This window comes from Sander lucioperca, chromosome 12, assembly GCF_008315115.2.
Source record: "Sander lucioperca isolate FBNREF2018 chromosome 12, SLUC_FBN_1.2, whole genome shotgun sequence".
Taxonomy (NCBI): Eukaryota; Metazoa; Chordata; class Actinopteri; order Perciformes; family Percidae; genus Sander; species Sander lucioperca.
The window spans coordinates 18,625,989-18,635,988 of record NC_050184.1 but is presented as its reverse complement, the minus strand read 5'-3'; the positions used below and the strand labels follow the sequence as shown (position 1 = coordinate 18,635,988).

The window sequence follows — 10,000 nt, the reverse complement described above, 5'->3', positions numbered from 1 at the left end:
TGAAACAACATTTGATTTTATATCAATCATCCTATAGTTTAAGAGATACTGACCACCTTTTCTTCTCTGTACCACATATTGGGAAATTGGGAGGAGAGCCTTTAAATTTAAAGCCCTTTCCGACTGGAATGGTTTACCTAGCTCTTTTAGATCTATCTCCTCTTTTCACCATTTTAAGATGGCTCTTCTTAATTATTTGCATACAAACTGCAACTGTGTTTCCTCATGCTTGATATTTCTATTTTTATTTATTTACTTTCTTTATTTTTTTCATTATTATTATTATTATTATTTTAATTTTCCTTAAATTGTTTTTTTCAACTGTATATTAATGACCTTAATTGTTTATTGCCTAATATGTAATGGTGTGAATGGGGAGGATATGGGTGGTATTGGTGTGATGGAGAGCTTTGTCTTTTGTCAGTAGGTATGTTTGATGTATGTTTTTCTTGAGGTCTCCTCAAGTAGTTTTAAAGCAGCCATATTATGCTCATTTTCAGGTTCATAATTGTATTTTAAGGTTGTACCAGAATAGGTTTACATGGTTTAATTTTCTAAAAACACCATATTGTTGTTGTACTGCACCGCTCTCTCTCACTGCTGCAGATCCTCTTTTCAGCTGGTCTCTGTTTTAGCTACAGAGTGAGACCTCTTTTCTTCTTCTTCTTCTGTACTATCTTTGATTGCACTTGCACATGCCCAGTAGCTCAGATGTAGATCATGTCAGCTAGCTAGCTCCATAGACAGTAAAAGAAAGGCTGTTTCTACAACTTCGGTCAGTTACAAGGCAGGATTAGCTGGGAGACTTCTAAATGAGGGCGCACATGTAAGTAGTTCTTTTGTAGATTATGGTGAACTTGTGTGTGTTGTAGCAGTGCTTTGCTATTGAGAACGAAGTAGCATGCTAGCGTTAGCATTAGCGTTAGCATGCTAATGGTTGCGGTTAGCCTCCTCGTTTCGGCTTGTGACGTCACAAGCCGTGCAGATTTTGACCAGCTCACCCAGAGACTGAAGGCGGGACACATTCAGAAACCGTATCTCACTCTAAACAGCATGGATGGATTTTTTTCCAAGTTTGTATGTGTGTGGAAGCACCAGAGACACAAAATAACTCCCCAAATCCCAGAAAAAGTGTTTTTTTCATAATATGGGGACTTAACGGTTTTGTCTAATTGTGAACATATTGTATATGTTTGCCGTTAAGGACCCCCTCGAAAACGAGATGCTACATCTCAAGGGGTTATTCCTAATAAAAGAATTTCCAAACTAAATTTCCAAACCATGTTTTGTTGAGCTGTCATGTCGCCCGTCTTTATTTACAGTCTCTTACCTCGGTGGCGACCGGCATGATGACGCTGTGGAAGGCCGCGAGGTAGTCTGAGTCGCCCATCCGCCCGTTGTTCCACGCCACGTTGACGTTGTACCCCGCCCCCTTGGACACGCCCACCCTGTCGGGGGCGGCGTCCTCTGAAGACGGGAAGAACGTCCCGTTGTCGTAGCGATGGAGGGAGACGTACAGGACGCTGCAGACGGAGAGAAAACCTGTCAACATTTCACTTCACTTCACTCTCTTCGCTTCGCTTCACATCCCACTCGTCCCTACCTGTCGTCGTCCTCGAACATGTGCTGTGTCCCGTTGCCGTGGTGAACGTCCCAGTCCAGGATGAGGACCCGCAGCGGTGCATCGGGGGATATTTTCTGGGCGTGGCGAGCGGCAAGCGCTGCCGTGTTGAAGAAACAGAAACCGCACGGAGAATCTCTCTCTGCGTGATGACCAGGTGGACGAACGATGGCCGCGGCGTTACTCACCTGGAGAGACCAACAGGAACACGACTCAGCTTAAACTGTGGAACATGACTCATCTTAAAATGTGAAACATGACTCAGCTTAAAATGTGAAACATGACTCAGCTTAAACTGCGTGTGGAACTCTTATTTATTTTTATTTTTTTTATTTTATTGGGTTATATGATAGGGACCATCCATATTTATGAACATTGTTGTATAAACACACCATGTAAATATATAAAAAAAACTACTTTTCATCTGCAGTCCCTTGGCAACAATATCAGTATAGTTTTTCCAGGAGCTTAATGATATCGGTACCAGTTTAGTACCGGTTCCCCATACCCACCCCTAACTCTGTGTGTGTGTGTGTGTGTGTGTGTGTGTGTGTGTGTGTGTGTGTGTGTTTGTTTAACTATATTCGTGGGGTCCAAAAACCAGGGAATACAGTTTACTTGTGGTGTCCGGACAGCTTTGTGGGGCCAAAATGCTGGACCCCACAATGTTAAAGGTCTGTTTGAGGGTTAAGACTTGGTTTTAGGATTAGGGTTAGAATTAGGTTATGGTTAGGGTGAGGGTAAGGGTTAAGGTTAGGCATTTAGTTGTGATGGTTAAGGTTAGGGTAAGGGGCTAGAGAATGCATTATGTCAATGACGGGTCCCCACAAAGATGGGGATGTGTCAGTGTGTGTGTGTGTGTGTGTGTGTGTGTGTGTGTGTGTGTGTGTTACCTGTCCTGTGAGGACGCTCTCCACAGCAGCGAAGCAGCCTCCGGCAGCCAGCAGAGCCGACTGGAAGCTCTGGTTGTTGATGTAGATCGAGTTGAACTCGAGTCCCAGTTTGTGCAGATCTCTGGGCTTCATCGCTGCCGTGGCCTTCATCTGCTCAATGTGCTGCACGCTGAACACACACACACACACACACACACACACACACACACACACACACACACACACAAATATGATATTCATTCTTTTAAAAACAGAAATACAAATGAACTTTTGACCTCTGTAAATGTGTGCGTACCTGTGACACCTGGACAGCTCCTCCTCTGTAGCTAAGCGAGCTGGTATCCGTTGGCAACGATCGACCAATCCTAGCTGCTGATGTTTGGAGAAGATTTTAAAGATCCTCTGAGGCTGTTCAGGGTGATGTCTGCAGAGACACATGGTGACATCCATATTACATATATGTATATACAGTATATATATACAGTATACAATATATATACTGTATATGTACACATCATAAACAGTATATACTAGGGCTGTCAATCAATTTAAATATTCATATATTTTTTGTCTGTTCAAATTGGAGGGACAAAATGGATATTAAGCAAGAATATTATACTCCCATCAACATGGTAGTGGACAAATAAGCTTGCTTTTCGCAAATGTTTATACATGTACTAATGAATATCAACAGGGTTTCCCGCAGCACTTTGCAGTTAAGGCGGGCGCCTTAACAACACACGCATGCCGCCTTAACTAAGTCTTCAAAAAAGAAAAAATATCCACCGTGTTACTCTGTCCTGTTTGAGTGGCTGTAATGTACACAGTCACAGGGAAACAAGGTAACGGTGAGTTGTAAAGATACCACCAATCACAACGGAAAGAGCATCTGCTGGCGGTGAGTGTAACTGTCGTTTATTCACATTTAAAGGGATAAATCGCCATTTCACCGTCGCGTGTGCGTCGAAGTTTGTCAACAAATATGCGGCCAGCTGGGGCATGCCCGGGCAGAGACGGGGTGATGGACTTACCGGAGCGTTGGCATACGGCAGGCAGAGAGCATTTATATATGTATCTCTGTCCTGTTCTTCACATCAGTGAGGCTTTCTTCTCTTGTTTCAACGAAGTGAAAACATGACGAAGTGACTGGAACTATCATCACCTCTCACGGTGGATTCTCAACGCCCCGGCTGCTGCTGCCCGGTCTTTGAGACACAGGCGTTGTCTGTTTTAATCACTACACGCGGTTCACAATACACGGTTAGTTAGCATAGTTAACACTACACACAGTGAAATGACGTGTCCTGTTTTTATTTCACGCATACTATCTGCTGGAGTGAGTGAAGCTATGGGCTGAGCTCTGTTATCTCACAGCTGTTGGTTTTGGAGAGCGTGTCACGGAGGAAATGGGAACAATGCGAGTAAAACTGTTATAGCACATTTTTTTAAATAGTTTAATGAGCTTAACATTGCACATTGCAACTGTTATTTTAAAAAGCTGGTTATTTATTAATTATATATTATTTTTTAAATGTGATATTAAGTGTAGTACCGTATACGTCAGATGGCAACCTTACCACCTTAACAAAAAAAATGTCTGCGGGAAACCCTGCATACCCTTCACCATACCTAGAGATTGGCATGGGGTACTTTCATAAGATCATCTCTCAAATCAACTATTAGGCTAACTGAAATAAAAAGGAATGTGTAAAGTCTTTAGGCTGTTATTGTAGGCAACTCAATTTCATTCAATATGTAGTAGGGCAGTGTTTCTCAAATGGGGGTACGTGTCCCCCTAGGGGTACTCTGGAGGACTGCAGGGGGTACGTAAGATTTTTTGCAGTTTTCAGTAACAAGGCTGTAGTTACTTCTGTCTTTTATTTCTCCAAGTTTGTCGCTTTTTTCAAAGTTTTTGTCGCTGTTTTTGAAGTTTGTCGCTTATTTTAATTTTTTTATCCCTTCTGTCGCCCTAGTGTTGCCTTCCTTCTTTCTACTGTGTTTGTTTTTTAAGTATTTATTACTATGTTCGACCTATTCCTGCCTGCCTTCCTTCTTTCTACCGTCTTTTTCCAAGTCTTTGTCTCCTTTCTTCATCATCATCTAAATGTTTTCCAGGTCCAAGGCTGCTGTTTAGTAAAGTTTAGGACGCCTCACATGCTGGGAGGCGGCTGCGAGGCAGCTGCTGGGGACGCGACTACGGGGAAAGGACGCCTCACACACCGGGAGACGGCCGAAAAGGACGCCTCACACGCCGGGAGACGGCCGTGGGGTCGCGCGACAATAACAGGACGGTTGTGATTAGGAAGACCACGGGAAACTAAACGCCACACGCGGGACATGATCCCCGCTCGCCCGGGTGAAAGTCCTGTCTTGTTTGACCCATCCACCCCCCCGACCAACCTCCCTACACGGATTTTCGGCTCTTTATACTACTTCCTGCCATTTTCGTGCTGTGACCACAAAATATGCTTCCCATTGAAATACATTACTTCATATTTTCGTGCTGGCCACCACGTAAAAAACGAGAAAAACGTCCCCGTGAATAGATTAAAAATAACGTGACATTTACACAAACTGCCGTGAGACCGGGCTGTCTACCGCTGACATCACTGTATTCTTCCTCTTTATAGAGACTTTTCTTTTCTACCAAAAATTATTCGTGCTGGTTAGGGGGTACATGGCTTAAAAACATTGTTCAAAGAGGGGATACATTAGTGAAAAAAGCTTGATAGAACTGTAGTAGGAGGTCCCTGCTCTGTCTCTCTTCCTTGGCCTAAGGTCTCTTACCTGTCCCACATGTTCATGTGCTCCATCATCCTCTCATCATAAACCAGACCTGTTGTAGTTGCAACAGAGGGGGCGGGGCCACTCTGCTTTGTGCTCTGCTGGTTGGTTGTTGCTCTGCTGACACGCCTGTCAGCCAATGGGCCACCTTCTGCGCAGGAAAAAGGAAGAGAACAGGAAGTTAAGTGTGTTGCTGTTCCATCCTGATGTGTGTGTGTGTGTGTGTGTTGTACATTTCAAAATAAAAGCTCACCCAGTGTCTGCAGAGAAGCCCAGTGTGGATACAGAGCGGTGACAGTCTGAGAGATGGACTGCAGAGCACTGAGAGATAGACAGACAGACAGGCAGGGAGACATACAGACAGACAGGCAGGAAGACAGACAGACAGGGAGACAGGCAGGCAGACAGACAGGTGGTTAGGAGTCAACTGCTGTCAGTAAGTACATTTACATGCACACTAATACTCCACTATTACTCGAATATACAGTTTTCCGATTAAGACGTGTGGGATATTCTGGTATTATTCTGATTTTAGAACCTTTCTTTGGACGTGTATATGGCGCATCCAGAATCTGCGTCTTAATCAGGGTTTTTACTGCAGTTTTTGACAGTTTACGGCCTCTTGCCTGTTACCGGCTTACCGCTGTGTTCACACGCTCCAACAAGTCCTCCACCGCTGGAAAACTTTGAATAAAATCCTAAACTAAACGGGAATATTAGTGGAATATTAACTTTCATTAGCCATGGAAACAGCTTAGTCAGGATATTGTCTTTTCTGGAATTATAGCAAAAACCAGAATATGATGTGCATGTAAACGCACTGATTGATGAAGTCAGGTGTTCCACGTGTTACCTGTCAGATGGAGCGGTGGGCGGAGTCAGAGGAGGACAGGCTCCTCCCAGCAGAGCTCTGACACACGCTGCGGCGCTCTCTGCTGTCGACTGCAGGTTATAACCTCCCTGTACAAGTACAAAGTATACTACTACACACATACACACACACACACATACACTTATATGTATATAGTATACAGTATATATTAGGGGTGTCACGATTCTCCAAGTCCATGATTCGATTTGACTTTTGAATTTAAGGTTATCATTCCATTCAATTGAACATTTTCTCCCAGCAGTGACGGCAATGCCACAATAAGAGGCACTAAATGGCAGAAGGGTACTTTGCAACAACAGTTTGAGTTTCTCAGGGATTACGGCGTGCAGTTGAATGCACCATTAGTTTAATGAGGTGCACATCAATACACCATGGAGTCCCGTCGGAGACCACATGCTTTACCTTGGTTGTTTATTTCTATAATTCCCTCACAGGGAAGGCTAAAGGTTGTTGTTTCTCCGTCATCTCCGGCAGTGGCTGTGGTGTCTGGAAAAAAGCAGCTGCGGGCTACCGCTAAGCTAATGTTACCCAGTATCTTTAGCTGCAGGCTACCGCTGAGCTAATGTTACCCTGTGTCTTTAGCTGCATGCTACCGCTGAGCTAATGTTACCCTGTGTCTTTAGCTGCATGCTACCGCTGAGCTAATGTTACCCTGTGTCTTTAGCTGCATGCTACCGCTGAGCTAATGTTACCCTGTGTCTTTAGCTGCAGGCTACCGCTGAGCTAATGTTACCCTGTGTCTTTAGCTGCATGCTACCGCTGAGCTAATGTTACCCTGTGTCTTTAGCTGCAGGCTACCGCTGAGCTAATGTTACCCTGTGTCTTTAGCTGCATGCTACCGCTGAGCTAATGTTACCCTGTGTCTTTAGCTGCAGGCTACCGCTGAGCTAATGTTACCCTGTGTCTTTAGCTGCATGCTACCGCTGAGCTAATGTTACCCAGTGTCTTTAGCTGCATGCTACCGCTGAGCTAATGTTACCCAGTGTCTTTAGCTGCAGGCTACCGCTGAGCTAATGTTACCCAGTGTCTTTAGCTGCAGGCTACCGCTGAGCTAATGTTACCCTGTGTCTTTAGCTGCATGCTACCGCTGAGCTAATGTTACCCAGTGTCTTTAGCTGCAGGCTACCGCTGAGCTAATGTTACCCTGTGTCTTTAGCTGCAGGCTACCGCTGAGCTAATGTTACCCTGTGTCTTTAGCTGCATGCTACCGCTGAGCTAATGTTACCCAGTGTCTTTAGCTGCATGCTACCGCTGAGCTAATGTTACCCAGTGTCTTTAGCTGCAGGCTACCGCTGAGCTAATGTTACCCAGTGTCTTTAGCTGCAGGCTACCGCTGAGCTAATGTTACCCTGTGTCTTTAGCTGCAGGCTACCGCTGAGCTAATGTTACCCTGTGTCTTTAGCTGCAGGCTACCGCTGAGCTAATGTTACCCTGTGTCTTTAGCTGCAGGCTACCGCTGAGCTAATGTTACCCTGTGTCTTTAGCTGCATGCTACCGCTGAGCTAATGTTACCCCGTGTCTTTAGCTGCAGGCTACCGCTGAGCTAATGTTACCCTGTGTCTTTAGCTGCAGGCTACCGCTGAGCTAATGTTACCCTGTGTCTTTAGCTGCATGCTACCGCTGAGCTAATGTTACCCCGTGTCTTTAGCTGCAGGCTACCGCTGAGCTAATGTTACCCTGTGTCTTTAGCTGCAGGCTACCGCTGAGCTAATGTTACCCTGTGTCTTTAGCTGCAGGCTACCGCTGAGCTAATGTTACCCTGTGTCTTTAGCTGCAGGCTACCGCTGAGCTAATGTTACCCCGTGTCTTTAGCTGCAGGCTACCGCTGAGCTAATGTTACCCTGTGTCTTTAGCTGCATGCTACCGCTGAGCTAATGTTACCCCGTGTCTTTAGCTGCAGGCTACCGCTGAGCTAATGTTACCCCGTGTCTTTAGCTGCAGGCTACCGCTGAGCTAATGTTACCCTGTGTCTTTAGCTGCAGGCTACCGCTGAGCTAATGTTACCCTGTGTCTTTAGCTGCAGGCTACCGCTGAGCTAATGTTACCCTGTGTCTTTAGCTGCATGCTACCGCTGAGCTAATGTTACCCCGTGTCTTTAGCTGCAGGCTACCGCTGAGCTAATGTTACCCTGTGTCTTTAGCTGCAGGCTACCGCTGAGCTAATGTTACCCTGTGTCTTTAGCTGCATGCTACCGCTGAGCTAATGTTACCCCGTGTCTTTAGCTGCAGGCTACCGCTGAGCTAATGTTACCCCGTGTCTTTAGCTGCAGGCTACCGCTGAGCTAATGTTACCCTGTGTCTTTAGCTGCAGGCTACCGCTGAGCTAATGTTACCCTGTGTCTTTAGCTGCAGGCTACCGCTGAGCTAATGTTACCCTGTGTCTTTAGCTGCAGGCTACCGCTGAGCTAATGTTACCCTGTGTCTTTAGCTGCATGCTACCGCTGAGCTAATGTTACCCCGTGTCTTTAGCTGCAGGCTACCGCTGAGCTAATGTTACCCTGTGTCTTTAGCTGCAGGCTACCGCTGAGCTAATGTTACCCTGTGTCTTTAGCTGCATGCTACCGCTGAGCTAATGTTATCCCGTGTCTTTAGCTGCAGGCTACCGCTGAGCTAATGTTACCCTGTGTCTTTAGCTGCAGGCTACCGCTGAGCTAATGTTACCCTGTGTCTTTAGCTGCAGGCTACCGCTGAGCTAATGTTACCCTGTGTCTTTAGCTGCAGGCTACCACTGAGCTAATGTTACCCCGTGTCTTTAGCTGCAGGCTACCGCTGAGCTAATGTTACCCCGTGTCTTTAGCTGCATGCCACCAGCTGCTAAGCTACGCTGTGTCCGTTGTTGTTTGTTTTCTTCTGATCTTTTTTTAGACGTGTGCTAGTAGGGGGGCGAGGGAGAAAAAATACTCGGGGAATCACCGATCAACCTTTTGATTTCAATAGTTAAAATCCAAAGCTCATCAAAACGGGACACCCCTAAATATTAAATACTGATGATGTGTTTTTACCTCAAGAGCCAGAACAAGTCGACCTTCTGCCAAACTCATCAACATGTGAGTCAGAACATGGAAACACTGAGGACTCACACACATCTCCCCCTGGACACACACACACACACACACACACACACACACACACATACACAGACAGACAGACAGACAGACAGACAGACAGACAGACAGACAGACAGACAGACAGACAGACAGACACACACAGACAGACAGACAGACAGACAGACAGACACACACACAGACACAGACACAGACACAGACACATACTAAATGTTAGAAATTAAATAAAAACATTTAAATTCTTGTTACTAACAGTACAATAACACACTAAGAACTATTAATATTTATTTACAATCATATCTGTATATTTGCCTTATTTCCTCTCTGCACCTTATCTATTCATCACATTGTAAATCTCTTCACTGTGCAATGCATCTCCACTGTATTTGTATTTGTATCCCTCCTCAAAAAATGCATTTGTGTTGTATTGTATTGTACTGTATTAACAATATTGTATTGTGTGTTTTCAAGGTACCTGGCTGCGAAGACACCCTAATTTACCCGCTGGGGATTAATAAAAGTCATCTATCTATCTATCTATCTATCTATCTATCTATCTCTCTATCTATCTATCTCTCTCTCTATCTATCTAATCTAATCTAAACGCAGGTTTGTGGAAATTTTACCTTTGGATCGCCGACTGCAGCATCAAATCCAGCAGAGACCAGAACCAGCTGAGGCTGAAACTGAACACACACTAATATAAAAATCAAGTTTATCAGCAGTAGCAGGTTTCCTGCGTTTGT

General features: G+C 45.0%; 1 protein-coding gene across 3 annotated transcripts in view; it reads right to left on the bottom strand.

Annotated features, from left to right (window-relative positions):
- hdac6 (histone deacetylase 6) overlaps nucleotides 1-10,000 on the bottom strand; it is a 38,335-nt gene that overhangs the window by 8,420 nt on the left and 19,915 nt on the right. For all 3 annotated transcript variants that reach the window (XM_031293156.2, XM_031293155.2, XM_031293154.2), the window contains exons 13-21: nucleotides 9,881-9,940; nucleotides 9,192-9,281; nucleotides 6,152-6,258; nucleotides 5,552-5,619; nucleotides 5,302-5,449; nucleotides 2,810-2,938; nucleotides 2,515-2,683; nucleotides 1,604-1,809; nucleotides 1,331-1,523 (exon numbers count right to left, since the gene is read on the bottom strand). In XM_031293156.2, the coding sequence (XP_031149016.1) occupies nucleotides 1,331-1,523; nucleotides 1,604-1,809; nucleotides 2,515-2,683; nucleotides 2,810-2,938; nucleotides 5,302-5,449; nucleotides 5,552-5,619; nucleotides 6,152-6,258; nucleotides 9,192-9,281; nucleotides 9,881-9,940 (1,170 nt within the window). The remainder of the gene's footprint in view (nucleotides 1-1,330; nucleotides 1,524-1,603; nucleotides 1,810-2,514; nucleotides 2,684-2,809; nucleotides 2,939-5,301; nucleotides 5,450-5,551; nucleotides 5,620-6,151; nucleotides 6,259-9,191; nucleotides 9,282-9,880; nucleotides 9,941-10,000) is intronic.